This window comes from Jaculus jaculus, chromosome 11 (assembly GCF_020740685.1).
Source record: "Jaculus jaculus isolate mJacJac1 chromosome 11, mJacJac1.mat.Y.cur, whole genome shotgun sequence".
NCBI classification, from domain to species: Eukaryota; Metazoa; Chordata; class Mammalia; order Rodentia; family Dipodidae; genus Jaculus; species Jaculus jaculus.
Window position 1 is genome coordinate 103,327,627 of NC_059112.1, and position 14,188 is coordinate 103,341,814.

Genomic DNA, 14,188 nt, shown 5'->3' on the forward strand with positions numbered 1-14,188 from the left:
TGAGGAAAGAAATGTACACTTCTTTAGGGCTTAGTTCAGTGAGTTTTGACCATTGCCTATACTCCCAGCAAACTATCACTGAAGCCAGGTGTGGGTAGTGCACACCTTTAATCCCAGTACTCCGGAGGCAGAGGTACCGTGAGTTCAAGGCCACACTGAGACTACATAGTGAGTTCCAGGTCAGCCTGGGCCAGAGTGAGGCCTTACCTCGAAAAATCAAATAAATAAATAAATAAATAAATAAATAAATAAATAACCTATCACTGAGAAAAAGAAGAATAGAGAGCATTTCTTCCCAGCAGATCACCAGGGCCCTCGGCCTCTTACCCTCCATGCCTGCCCCTGGGCTCCTGCCCAGTGCCATCTCTCTCGACTTCCCTTCCGTGTCCCAACTTACTTCTGCCTGACCTTGGACTTTGAAGAGGAGTGAGGCAAGGTGACGTGTGCTGTGCTGGGGAGTGTGTTCATTCGCCACGAGGAATTAGGGAAGAGGCCAGGTGACCTCCACGTGACCTTGCTGGCAGCGTAAATGCATTAAGATCCACCACGGTGGCGCTTGGAAGACGGTTCAGTGGTTAAGCATGCTTGCTGTGCAATCATAAGGACCTGAGTTCAATTCCCAGTACCCATGTAAAAAGTAGGGCATGGCTAAGCATACCTATATCCCTAGCAGTGACAGGGCCAAAGACAGGAGGATTGCCAGGACTTCCTGGTCAGCCAGTTTTGGGCTCTCGCCAAGAGTGGTGGCGTGGGGCACACCTTTAATCCCAGCCCTTGGGAGGCAGAGGTAAGAGAATCGCTGTGAGTTCCAGGCCAGTTTGGGACTACAGAGTGAGCTCCAGGTCAGCCTGAGCTAGAGTGAGACCCTACCTCGAAAAAACCAAAAGAAAGAGCTGGGCGTGGGTGGTGCACACGCCTTTAATCCCAGCACTCGGGAGGCAGAGGTAGGAGGATCACCATGAGTTCGAGGCCACCCTGAGACTACATAGTGAATTCCAGGTCAGCCTGGGCCAGAGTGAAACCCTACCTCGAAAAAAATCAAAAGAAAAAAAAAAAAAAGCAGTTGTTTCATAAAAGGTGGCTGGTGTTTTTGAGAAATGATACCCAAGGTTGTCCTCCGGCCCCCACACTCATGTACCCACACCTACACATAAACACACACAGACACCTTGGAAAAGAATGAATTAATTTAATTTTTTTTCACTTATTTACTTATTCAATAGAGAGTGAGTATGAAGATGCCAGGGCCTCCAGCCGCTGCAAACAAACTCCAGATGCATACACCACCTTGAGCCATCTGGCTTATGTGGGTCCTGGGGAATCAAACCTGGGTCCTCAGCCTTCACAGGCAGGTGTCTTAACTATAAGCCATCTCTCCAGCCCCAGAAAAGAATTCTTTTTTTTTTAATTTTTTTTTGTTATTTTTATTTATTTCAGAGAGAGAGAGAGAGAGAGGGACAGAAAGAGGCAGATAGAGAGAGGGAGAGAGAATGGGCATGCCAGGGCCTCTAGCCACTGCAAACGCACTCCAGACGCGTGCGCCCCCTTGTGCATCTGGCTAACATGGGTCCTGGGGAGTCGAGCCTCGAACCGGGGTCCTTAGGCTTCACAGGCAAGCGCTTAACCACTAAGCCATCTCTCCAACCCCAGAAAAGAATTCTTTTTTTTAAGTCTGTCCACACACCGAGCAGGTGGGAGCTGCGGCCCACAGCCGGAAGAAGGAACAGGGGCATGCTGCCCCGTTCTGTAGTCAAGTGCCCAGGCAGGAAGAATCTGGAAGACTCCACAGCTTCTCTGGGCTTAGACTGTGTACGAAGCCCCGTGACCCTCTCTGAAGTGTCCCTGCCAACACTCACCCAGACGTGCCCGCTGGCGGCCACCTTGGTGCTCAGCCGTGCCCTCGCCCTCTGCCCGCAGGTTATGCCACCATGCAGGCGGTTCAGGCCACCATGATCCTGTCCACCATCCTGTGCTGCATTTCCTTCCTCATCTTCCTGCTCCAGCTCTTCCGCCTCAAGCAGGGAGAGAGATTTGTCCTAACCTCCATCATCCAACTTATGTCCTGTAAGTGAACGGGCCAGAGGAGGCGGCAGGGAAGCGGGTGGCTTTAGCCAGGGGGGCAAGGGGAAGGGGTCCTCAAGGCATGAAGAAACCTGAGCTGCGATCTGGGAGGGAGCAGCCCTTCCAGAGCCTGCAGGCTTGCTGTCGGTCAAATGGAGAAGTCCTGGGATGGGAGGGAGGGACTGGGAGCCTGGTGAGTTGGAAGGTGGAGATGAAGGTGTTGTGGCAGGAGGCCCAGCCCCCACGAGGTCTCGTTGGTAGGAAGCCATCAGCAGGTCTTCCATTACAGTCGGCGGCGGCATTTAGAGCCACGCCTGGCCCAGCCTGTGCGGGCTGCTGGGAGAGTCCCCGCCTTCACTTCTGGAGGACTGGGAAGACACCGAAGTCTCAGCCCTCGATCTACTCAGGATTTTCACAAGGTCGAAGTCAGATTAAAAAGGCTCAGCCACAACATGGCTAAGTTCAAAGCTGGCCACAGAGGCCTCTGGTGGACAGACCCACAAACACTGCCGGTCCAGGAGAGGGAGAGGTCCCTCAAGGAAAGCCAGGGCCCTCAAGTCTCGATGTCTGTGAAGGCTGGCACAAGTGTTTCAGCTAAGATGCAAGCGAGAGAGGACGCATCACTGCGTCCTTATGGTAACAGCAGGCGAGTGCCTGGAGGTGCCCGGGCTCAGCACTGGGCACTTCCTCCTCGTTGAGCCCCATCTCTTCCTACTTGGTCTCCAATGTCAGTGAGGCCCACATGGGCTGCTGTGGCTCCACTCACTCAGCGCTGACCTGATGGTATGTGAAGCAGCACGCAGGGAAAGGAAAACATTTTTTAAATTTTTTTATTTTGATTTATTTAACTGAGAGGGAGGGAGGGAGAGAACGGGCACACCGGGGCCTCCAGCCACTGCAAATGAAGCCCAGATGCCAGTGCCACCTTGTGCATCTGGCTTACGTGGGTCCTGGAGAATTGAACCTGGGTCTTTTGGGCTTTACAGGCAAACGCCGTAACTGCTAAGCCATCTCCCTAGCCCCAGAAAACAACTTTTTAAAAGTGTTTTCTCCTTCCTCATCTCTTTTTAGGGAATACCTTTCACTGAAGAATTTTACAAGGGCTGGCAAATTATGGTCCATGGGCCAAATCTGGCCTACACTTGGTTTTATAAATACAGTTTTGTTGAAACCAAGCCACTCCCATTACACACCAGTGGGAATACTGGGTAGTTGTGACTCACTCCCCCACTCCCAAAAAAGGGAGAGGTTTATTCTGGCTCCCAGTTTCAGGGGGTCTATCCAGAACGGTGGTGGCAGAGCTCCTTGGCTGGCAGTCAGAACAGGGTGCTACAACCCAAAGCAGGGATGGGCAGCGCCTCCAAAGACCATCCTCAGGGACCTGCCTCCACCAACCAGGACCTGTCTCCTGAAGGCTCCACGCCTCCCAAACCAGTGCCACCATCAGGAGACCAAACACACGGGCTTCTTGAGGGCACGGAGGGGTCACATTCAAACCGTGACACCTACCTGTAAGGAACATTCACAGATGGCCGTAGACCTGACCCGTGGGCTCTCCGGAGTGTGGGCGCACCCGAGGTCCAGCATGTATCTGACCCCTCGCTTTGTTCCTGACAGGTCTGTGCGTCATGATCGGGGCTTCCATTTACACGGACCGGCGCCAGGACATCCACAGAGGCAACTCATGGCTGTACCACCCTCTGTCGGAGGGCAGCTACGGCTACTCCTTCATCCTGGCCTGGGTAGCTTTCTCCTTCACCTTCGTCAGCGGCCTGATGTACCTGATCCTGAGGAAACGCAAATAGGTTCGGGGAGCCGGGCTGCTCTCCCCACCGTGCAGCATCCTCATTCACATAACCATTTTGTATATAATCAATTTTTTTTTGTGGTTTTTCTAGCAAACATATTGTTTCCTTTAAAGGCTAAAAAAAGAAAAAGAAAAAAAGGGGGGGGGGAGAGAGAGAGGTTTTTGCATTCTTGAGGTCAACGAGGGCTGGTACTCAGAACTCCTGCCCACCCAAACGCCCCAGCAAGGCAAAGTCAAGTCCACTGGTGCTGAAATCGAGTAGGTCTGTTTCTTCCCCCCAACGGAGCTGGGCTGGGGTGTGGCTGGAGGAGAAAGCTGGCTCTCTGGGGACAAGCCCCCTGTAGGTTTCTGCCCCGCCCCGCCTCCCCTTTTCATAAGGCTCCCACAGCAGGTGGGGTAAGGAAGGGCCCAGGTCCTCAGGTGTTGACCCCGAGTTCCGGTGAGCCACAGGGGTCTGTCAATTAGCGCATCAAGAGCCCCGACCCCGTGCGGTGGGCTAGGTCACCACTCAGACTTTGCTGACAGTCTCCTTCCTGTCTTGGGAGAAGTGATCACTAACCCAGGTGTCAGATTTAGGCGAAGCATTTCCACAAGGGAAGCCTTAGGGCATCTTTTAGATGTCGCCTGCCAGTCCCGTTCTGCAGACCCTGGACACCCCTGCCCTGCCCCGGAGTCTGCCTTTCTGACACACTTCTTGGAAGATGCTTAGGCACATTAAAGTAGTAGGGGACCACAGTCCCAGAGCCAGGGAAGCAGAGCCACCCCATAAATGTGAGCAGGGCTCATCGAGTCTAGATAGCCCCACTGAGGGCCACACCTTGGCCTGGCCACTCTCCCTGTCTCTTCTGTAGCTGTTTACATCTGGGCCTCCTGGGCACCCCGCTCACAGGCCATGTGCCTCCACAGCCAGACACCTTGGAGGCAGAGACTGTGTGGCCTTCCTCCTGTTCTTTCTCGAAGGCCTTTCCTTTCTCTTCTTGCCCTGTACTCTAAGGTGGACTGGTTCCATTAACCTCTCTAGCCTCAGAAGATCCATCCATCCATCCATCCACATGAATGATATGATGCTTGCCACCTGACAGATGTAAGGGAACCCCCTCAAGACCCTCTCTTTCAGCCGGGCGTGGTGGCGCACACCTTTCTTTAGTCCAGCACTCAGGAGGCAGAGGTAGGAGGATCTCCATGAGTTCGAGGCCAACCTGAGACTACATAGTGAATTCCAGGTCAGCCTGGGCTGGAGTGAGACACTACCTCAACAAAACAAAGTCTCTTTCTTCAGGTTGGTTAGGGAGGGCGGGTGTCACTGTCTATCGGAGCATCCAGACTAGAAACCAGTTGGAAGAACTACTTACCAACTGTGATGAGCTGTTGATGACTACAACGGGAGATTCCAAACAGGTCCCCAGGGCAGGAGAGAGCCTGTGTTCTGCACGCCTGTTTTTACATGCTCCGAGACATTTAGATTGCTCTAAGTATAGCTCTACTCAGCTTTGTCAGGTGGTGGCTGCGACCACTGACCATCTGGGCTCCACCCAGGGGGTCCCGTGGTGCCCACAGTAAGTGAGGCAGAAGAGAAGCAAGAGCCATCCATGATAGCCTTCTGTGGGCATCAAGGGAGAATCTGGCCAGGCAGGCCTGGGTGAAACAGCCCCCCAGGCGACTTGGAAGTGATCCCAAGGAACATGGCTATGGGGAGATCGCCTTTAGGCGTCTTCAGAGACCCGAACTGAGCTCCACACGAAGACCTGGGAACTCCCTGGGACATAGCATGTGTGTTTTGAGTATCATGCTGGAGCAGTGGCCCTGGGACTTTGTGCTTTTTAAATACTTCTGCACTTGACCTTTTGCCAAGGGGAGGGATGTCTGCTACTAGCTCAGTTCCATGGAGCTGGTCTGAATGTTTTAGGGTCACCATAGACCCCTCTCCAGTGCAGGATGGGGCCCTCCTGTCCTTCCTCCCTCCCTCCTTCCCTTCCTCTATTCATTTATTTGGTATTGATCGCTTCCCCTTGTTCCAGACACTGTGTGAGGCTCTGAGAATACAGACACCGTCAGATCAAAACATCCTGCCTTCCTGGAGTTAAAACAGCACCCCTCCCCTTGGAGAGGCCACACGGGTGACATAGGGTCCGGGGTAGGACACATGACCACCTCTCGCCTCCATGGAAAGCAGACCAGCACTGTGAGCAAGACCAAGAGCCCCATGCTTGCTTTGCAGGATGTCATGTGAGCCACACAGGACAGTAGTCTAAGTGGCCTCCCCACTTCCCCCTTGAGCACCTCTCTAGTGTGTCTTGAGGGTCATGGTGCAAGCAAACAAAACCCCTAGAGACGTGGAAGGCCAAACCCCAAGCAAGCATGAATTTCCACCATGGAAATCCTGAGGGCCCCTCTTGGATGCAATAGGAAGTGACCCCTTGGGTTTCCTGGCAGCTTGTCTCCATGGCCAGTATCCAGTATCCACTGGTGACATATCTTTTTTTTTTTTTTTTTGAGACACACGGGATGCCTGTTCCCTGGCATATGCCATGCTTTTGGGAAGCTGGGAGGAGGTGAGGGTGTGAGAAACAGGTCTACTGCTTTCCCATAGGTTGGTTGGTTCTTTGGTCAGTTACCAAAGAGTAACAAAGAGAGTGAGCTAGCATGTCCAAGAAGGAGTATTAGGACCAAACCTGTTACTGTTTCTGAAGGAACTATAGTTTGCTCCCCTTATGACATTTTTATATAAAGTACTGTAATTCTTGGGGGGGGGGGCATGTGATACAGACAGACTAACTTCGTGTTTTTCACTTGCATTAAAATTATTTTGGGTCTCTGTTTCAAGAGTTTTGGAGAGTACTTGGTGTGTTGCTCCGCGTGACCTGTGTGCAGGAGAAGCAGAGATCTGCTCCCGCCCTCTGTTAAGGGATCCGAACCTGTGTGCGCTCCCTTGGCAAACAGGCTCACATGCCCGGATGCTGGAGGAAACCCCGCATCCCCACACCAGAATGTAGACACGCTACACAGCCGCTCCCCACGCCACGGGAGCTGCTGTGGCAGCAAGCCCACCTGGATAGGGAGTCACCAAACTCCCCGGGAATCTACAGGTAACTTACCATACAGCTAGCCAGACCATTTTGTGTGCCGGAAAGCAGCGGTGATGGGAAACGCACGCTGAGGTTAATGTGAAATATCTTGCTTTGGGGACAAATGTGATTTTAGTGTGGTTCGGTATTTCTACTTCCTGTATCTTTAGGATAGTCCTTTTCCCATGTTTTGTATAATCTGAAAAACTACGTGAAAAAATAAAGTGTAAAAAGAGATGCCCCAGAGCAACAAACTCTGATGTTCCCTTTTGTGAGGTGCCATCTGACATCTGACTGGCATGGAGTCACTGGAGCTCCATATGAGAGTTAGCCTAACCTGGTGGAGCAGGCCTCAAGTCTCAGCTACCCTGGGTCCTGAGGCAGGAGGATCACAAGGTTAAGGCCTGTCTAGGCAACAGAAGGAGTTCAAAGCCAGCCTGGGCTTCTGAGTGAGACCCTGTCTCGAAAAGTGAAGAGGATCCGGGCGTGGTGACACACGCCTTTAATCCCAGCATGTGGGAGGCAGAAGAGGTAGGAGAATCACCGTGAGTTCTATGCCAGCCTGGAACTACAGAGTGAGTTCTAGGTCAGCCTAGGCTACAGTGTGACTCCATCTCAAAAAAAAAAAAAGAAAAAAAAGGACTGGAGAGATTGCTTAGCAGTTAAGTGTTTACCTTCGAAGCCTAAGCATCCACATTTGGTTCCCCAGTACCCATATAAGCCAGATGCACAAGGTGGCACATGCATCTGGAGTTCATTTACAGTGGCTGGAGGCCCTGGTGCAACCATTCTCTCTCTCTTTCTCATCAATAAATAAATAATTTAAATGAAGAGGGCTGCGGTTGTAGCTTAATGGTAGAGCAATTATCTAACCCGCACCAAAGGCTCTGGGTCCCATCACTGAGCGATTGACAGCTCATCACGGGATAATCTCCCTCTAGTTTCAGGGGCAGGCTTGGTGGCTGTAACCCCACACCTTTACAGTCACACAGGATCCTCCCCATTGAAGGGCCTAGTGCTTGATAGATGATCTAGTATATTCCTTAGTGATTTGGGGGCAAATGGCCACTTCCTCATGTCCCTTTTGATTCTTTTTTTGTTTTTAACTTTTTTCGTTTATTTTCATTTATTTATTTGAGAGCAACAGAGAGAGAAAGAGAGAGGCAGGGAGAGAGAGAGAGAATGGGCACGCCAGGGCCTCCAGTCACTGCAAACAAACTCCAGACACATGCACCCCTTGTGCATCTGGCTAACGTGGGTCCTGGGGAATCGAGCCTGTAACCGGGGTCCTTAGGCTTCACAGGCAAGCGCTTTACCGCTAAGCCATCTCTCCAGTCCTGATGTTTTGTCTTTTTTTTACTTAGGGTCTCACTCTAGCCCAGGCTGACCTGGAATTCACATTTACTATGTAGTCTCAGGCTGGCCTCAAACTCACGGCAATCCTTCTACCTCTGCCCCCCGAGTGCTGGGATTAAAGGCGTGCGCCAATGTGCCTGGCTTTATTCTTAGTTTTTGGGACGTGGTTTAATGAAGCCCAGGCTAGACTCCAACTAGCTATGCAGCTAAGGATGACTCCGAATACCTGATTCTCTGCCTCCATCTCCTGGGTGCTGGGATTACAAGTGTGTGCCACCATGACCAGTTTATGCAGCGCTGGGGATGAGACCCAGGGCTTTGTGCATGCTCTACCCATTGAGACACAGCCCCAGCCCCTCAGATGAGGATCTTATCTTGGTCATGTCCAGAGCATAAGAGGCCCAAATCTATCCAGCCACCTGATTTTTTAAAATATATTTTATTTTTTCATTTATTTGACAGAGAGAAGGGGAAAAAAGAGAGAGAATGGGCTCACTAGGGCCTCCAGCCACTGCAAACAAACTCCAGATGCATGCACCCTCTTGTGCATCTGGCTTATGTGGGCCCTGGAGAATCGAACCGGGATCCTTTGGCTTTTCAGGAAACGCCTTAACCACTAAGCCATCTCTTCAGCCCCAGCCACTTGTTTTATGTATTGGTTTGTTTGTTTTGGTATGAATTAAAAATGGTTCCTACAGGGCTGGAGAGATGGCTTAGCGGTTAAGCGCTTGCCTGTGAAGCCTAAGGATCCCGGTTCGAGGCTCAGTTCCCCAGGTCCCACGTTAGCCAGATGCACAAGGGGGCGCACACGTTTGGAGTTCGTTTGCAGAGGCTGGAAGCCCTGGCGCACCCATTCTCTCTCTCTCCCTCTATCTATCTTTCTCTGTCTGTCGTTCTCAAATAAATAAATAAAAAATGAACAAAAAATATTTTTAAAAAAATGGTTCCTACATATTTATTATTTTTAGTTATCTTGGTTTATACATTTTTTTAATGATTGGGAGAAAGTGAAAGGGGTAGTAATGCCCGGTACCATGTGAAAAAGATGGGAAGCTCACATTTCAGTGTCCATAAATAATGTTTTTAAGTTTTTTAATTTACTCAATATTTTATTTTACCTATTCGAGAGAGAGAGAGAATGGAGAGAATGGGCATACCAAGGCCTCCAGCCACTGCAAACGAATTCCAGCTGCAAACACCGCCTTATGCATCTGGCTTATATGGGTGCTGGGGAACTGAACTGGGTCCTTCGGCTTTGCAGGCAAGTGCCTTTACTGCTAAGCCATCTCTCCAGCTCTTAATTTTTAGTTATTTATTTGCAAGGGTGGGGGGGAGAGGAAATGGGCATGCCAGGGCATCCTGCCACTGCAAATGAACTCTAGAGGCACGTGCCACACTGTGCATCTGGCCTTACGTGGGCACTGGGGATTTGAACCTGGGCCATCAGTCTTTGCAAGCAAGTACCTTTACCCACTAGGCCTTCTCTCCAGCCCCTCATAAAAGATCTGTAGAGGAACACACCCGGGCCTATTTGTTCAGCTCTCGTTCCTGGCTCTCTTCATGCCACACAGCAGAACTGTCACAGGGGCCGCATACGCTGAAAGGCTGAACGCTCCACCTGGTCCTGTGCTGTTTGTTGACCTTCCTTGTGTGGCACTGACACCACCCCCAGCACAAAACACCCGATGGCAAACAGCTGATGGCGGCAGGAGAGATGGCTGAGCAACAAGGACCTGAGCTTGATTCCCCAGTACCCACGTAAAACCATATGCACAAGGTTGCCACGTGCATCTGGAGTTTATTTTCAGTGGCTAGAGGCCCTGATACGCCCATTCTCTCTCTCTCCCTTTTTAAAAAAATTATATTTAAATTTTAGTTATTTATTTTGTTTTTTCAAGGCAGGGTCTCTAGCCCAGGCTGACCTGGAATTACTACGTAGTCTCAGGCTGGCCTTGAACTCGCTGCGATCCTCCTACCTCAGCCTCCCGAGTGCTGGGATTAAAGGTGTGCGCCACCACACCCAGCTTACCATTCTCTCTTTCACTCTGTCTCTTCCTCTCTGCCATTCACTCTCAAATAAATAAATAAGTAAAATACTTTCTAAAGGCAGCTGAGGGGAAGAAAGGGTTTATTCTGGCTTACAGTCCTGAGGGGAAGTTTCATCATGGTAGGAATATAAGGCAGAGCAAAGACTAGGCATTCCGTCTTGCTACAGCAGCTGGCAGGAAGCAGTAAGAGAGTGAGCTAGCTAACCAGCATGGCACTGGCAAGCTGGGCTAATCAAACTCAGGGTCGGAGCCAGGCGTGGTGACACAGGCCTTTAATCCCAGCTCTCGGGAGACAGAATTAGGAGGATCACCATGAGTTCGAGGCTACCCTGAGACTACATAGTGAATTCCAGGTCAGCCTGAGCTAGAGTGAGACCCTACTTTGAAAAAAAAACACCTCAGGGTGTATGCCCAGTGACATACCTCCTCCAGCAAGATTCTACCACTGGCAATTAAGTGTGAGTCTTAATCACAAACACATGAGGCTAATGGGGACATGTTACATTGAGAAGACCGCACCTTAGCTTAGAGCTTGATCTGCCTGTCCCCCAGGCTTCCTGAGCAGCGGAGCTCATTGGTTAGGCTATGGGCCTCAGGTAGGGAGAGCAGCAGCAAGGCCATAGCTCATCCAGCTTTGCTGTCTGGTCAGCTTCTGACCCCCAGGTCTATGGCCTCATCGGATACCACTGACCACTGTAGGAGGTTGAACATGCCGACGTCCTGATGCGTTTCCGCGTTCTGATACAACACCCACAGGTTCCCAGTTGGTATGTACGGTGTGTGTGGGCGCGTGTGTGCCGAGGCATGCGTGTAGATGTCAGGGAATCAGCCCTTGAGGGTCGATGCCCTCCTTCCACCAGGTTTGAGACAAGGGTCTCTCACTCAGTGCTATTTCTAACCAGCTAGCTAGCCTGCGAGCTTCCAGGAGATTCTCCTCTTTCCATCTCCCTTCTCATCTGTAGGTGTACTAGGAACACAAACACACACTACCGTGTCCGGCGGTTCATGGGGGTGTGGGTCCCGACCCCGGTACTCACCACGCAGCAGGCTTATTCCACTGAGGCATCTCCCCAGCCTGCCCCCTCCCCCTCAAATGTGAAAGTTTAAGCCAAACACAAACAGGCCCATGGGTTAATCTCGTCCATGGCCACTCTTTCCCACGGTGCACATTGCTGCTTTCAAAAGCACAGCTGAGGGGCTGGAGAGATGGCTTAGCGGTTAAGCGCTTGCCTGTGAAGCCTAAGGACCCCGGTTCGAGGCTCGGTTCCCCAGGTCCCACGTTAGCCAGATACACAAGGGGGCGCACGCGTCTGCAGTTCATTTGCACTGGCTGGAAGCCCTGGCGCGCCCATTCTCTCTCTCTCCCTCTATCTGTCTTTCTCTCTGTGTCTGTCGCTCTCAAATAAATAAAATAAAATAAATTAAAAAAAATGCATAGCTGAGGGGCTGGAGAGATAGCTCAGTTGGTAAAGTTGCTTGCTGCACAAACCTGAGGAACTGAGTCCTGAGTTTGAATCCCCAGCACACGCGTAAGAGGCAGGCAGAGCGGCGTGCTCCTGGAACCCCAGGGCTTGGGAGGTACACAGAAGGGTACTTGGGGGCTTGCCGGCTAGCTTATCCAATCAAACCAGTGAGCTCCAGATTCAGGAAGCTATCCTGTCTTGAAAATTAAGATTGAAGCCGGGCGTGGTGGCGCCCACCTTTAATCCCAGCACTTGGGAGGTAGAGGTAGGAGGATGGCCATGAGTTCGAGGCCACCCTGAGACTCCATAGTGAATTCCAGGTCAGCCTGGGCTACAGTGAGACCCTACCTTGGAAAACCAAAAATGAAAAAGAAAAATAAGATTGAAGAGGACACGTCTGTACTTCTGGCCTCTACATGCTTGTTCACACATGTACTCCAGCACACGGTACACCACACACAGCAAAGAGGAAAACCTTAGGGGGCCCAGGGAACCAAATCATTTCAAGTAGGACAGGTGGCTACCGCCCCCTAGTGGTGCTGGGTGGCAATGCAGCACTAAAGAATTCCCGTCCCAAGAAAATCCTTCACGCTGATGAAATCTACCAGGGTTCTTTCTGGTTAATTTCAACGTTACCACAAGAACACTGCTATGCATCAATTTCCTTTACACTCATTTATTTTTGTACCTTTTGCTCCCCTTAGAGTGGCACTACATTGAGATAAATTTATAGATCGTGACTGGATATCAATGTAGAGCTAACTGAACAGTTTACCCCTCAGGCTAGAGAGATGGCTCTGTGGTTAAGGTGCTTTCCTGCAAAGCCTAATGACCCTGGTTCGATTTCCCAGTGTCCACATAAAGCCAGATGTACAGATGTGCATAAATCTTGAGTTTGCAGTGGTTGGCAGCCCTAGCATGCCCTCTCTCTCTCTTTCTCTCTCTCTCTTCCCCCCTTTCCCCTGGCAAATAAATAAATAAATATATATATAATTATATATATATATAGTTATAGTTATATATACATTCTTTTTAAAAAGAAAGAAATGAACAGTTGCCGTTCCATATCCATGGGTTATTTAAAAATATTTCTAATTTTTATTTATTTCAGAAAGAGAGAAAGAGAGAGAATGGGTGCACCAGGACCTCCAGCTTCTGTAAATGAACTCCAGATGCATGCACCACCTAATGCATCTGGCTTACGTGGGTCCTGGGGAATCGAACCCGGGTCTTTTAGCTTTGCAGGCAAGAACCTTACCTGCTAAGCCATCTCTCCAGACCTACCCATGGGTTTTGTGTCATAAAGTTAATCATTCTCAAATGGGAAAATATGCTGAAACAGAGGTCTGGGTGCTGGGGAGGTGCTCAGTGGGTAAAGCAGTTGCCATGCAAGCTTAAGTACCTGAGCTCACCTCCGCAGAGCCCACATGAACATCAAAAGCTGAGTTGGGGTCTGGAGAGATGGCTCAGTGGTTAAAGGGACTTACTTGCAAAGCCTGATGGCCTGGGTTCAGTTCCCCAATGCCCACGTGAAGACAGATGCACAAAGTGGTGCATGCACCTGGAGTTTGTTTGCAGCAGCAAGGGGCTATGATGTGCCCTTTCTCTCCCTCTCTCCCTCTTTCTGCTTGCAAATAAATCAAATCTTTTCTTTTTTTTTTTTTTTAACAAAAAGCCCTAGTGGGCATCAATAATCCCAGTATAACTACAGCAAAATGAGAGGCAGAAGCAGGAGAATTTTATGGACCCTGGGGCCTGGCAAATGGAGCAAGAGACCTTGCTTCAAAAATAAGGGGGCTGGGCTGGAGAGATGTCTTTCTCTCTGTGTCTGTCGCTCTCAAATAAATAAATAAATAAATAATTTAAAAAAAAAATAAGGGGGCTGGAGAGATGGCTTAGTGGTTAAGCGCTTGCCTGTGAAGCCTGAGGACCCTGGTTCGAGGCTCAATTCCCCAGGACCCACGTTAGCCAAATGCACAATGGGGTGCACGTGTCTGGAGTTCGTTTGCAGTGGGTGGAAGTCCTGGCACGCCCATTCTCTCTCTCTCTCTCTCTCTCTCTCTCTCTTTCTCTCTCTGTCTGTTGCTCTCAAATAAATAAATAAAATAAACAAAAAAAAAATTTTTTTAATAAAGTATAGGAGCCCGGCATGGTGGTGCATGCCTTTAGCCCCAGCACTCGGGAGGCAGAGTTAGGAGGATTGCTTTGAGATAAAGGCCACACTGAGACTGCATAGTGAATTCCAGGTCAGCTTGAGCTAGACTGAGACCCTACCTCGAGAAACCAAAATAATAATAATAATAACAATAATAATAATAATGAGCCGGGCATGGTGGCGCACACCTTTAACCCCAGCACTTAGGAGGTAGAGGTAGGAGGATCACCGTG

The 14,188-nt window shown here is 50.3% G+C and overlaps 1 protein-coding gene across 1 annotated transcript in view; it reads left to right on the plus strand.

The window, feature by feature from the left end:
- Nucleotides 1–6,696, plus strand: part of Emp2 (epithelial membrane protein 2) — a 47,911-nt gene extending 41,215 nt beyond the window's left edge. The window contains exons 4-5 of the mRNA XM_045130069.1: nucleotides 1,918–2,064; nucleotides 3,679–6,696. Of these exons, the coding sequence (XP_044986004.1) occupies nucleotides 1,918–2,064; nucleotides 3,679–3,866 (335 nt within the window). The 3' untranslated portion in view covers nucleotides 3,867–6,696. The remainder of the gene's footprint in view (nucleotides 1–1,917; nucleotides 2,065–3,678) is intronic.
- Nucleotides 6,697–14,188: the final 7,492 nt, after the last annotated feature.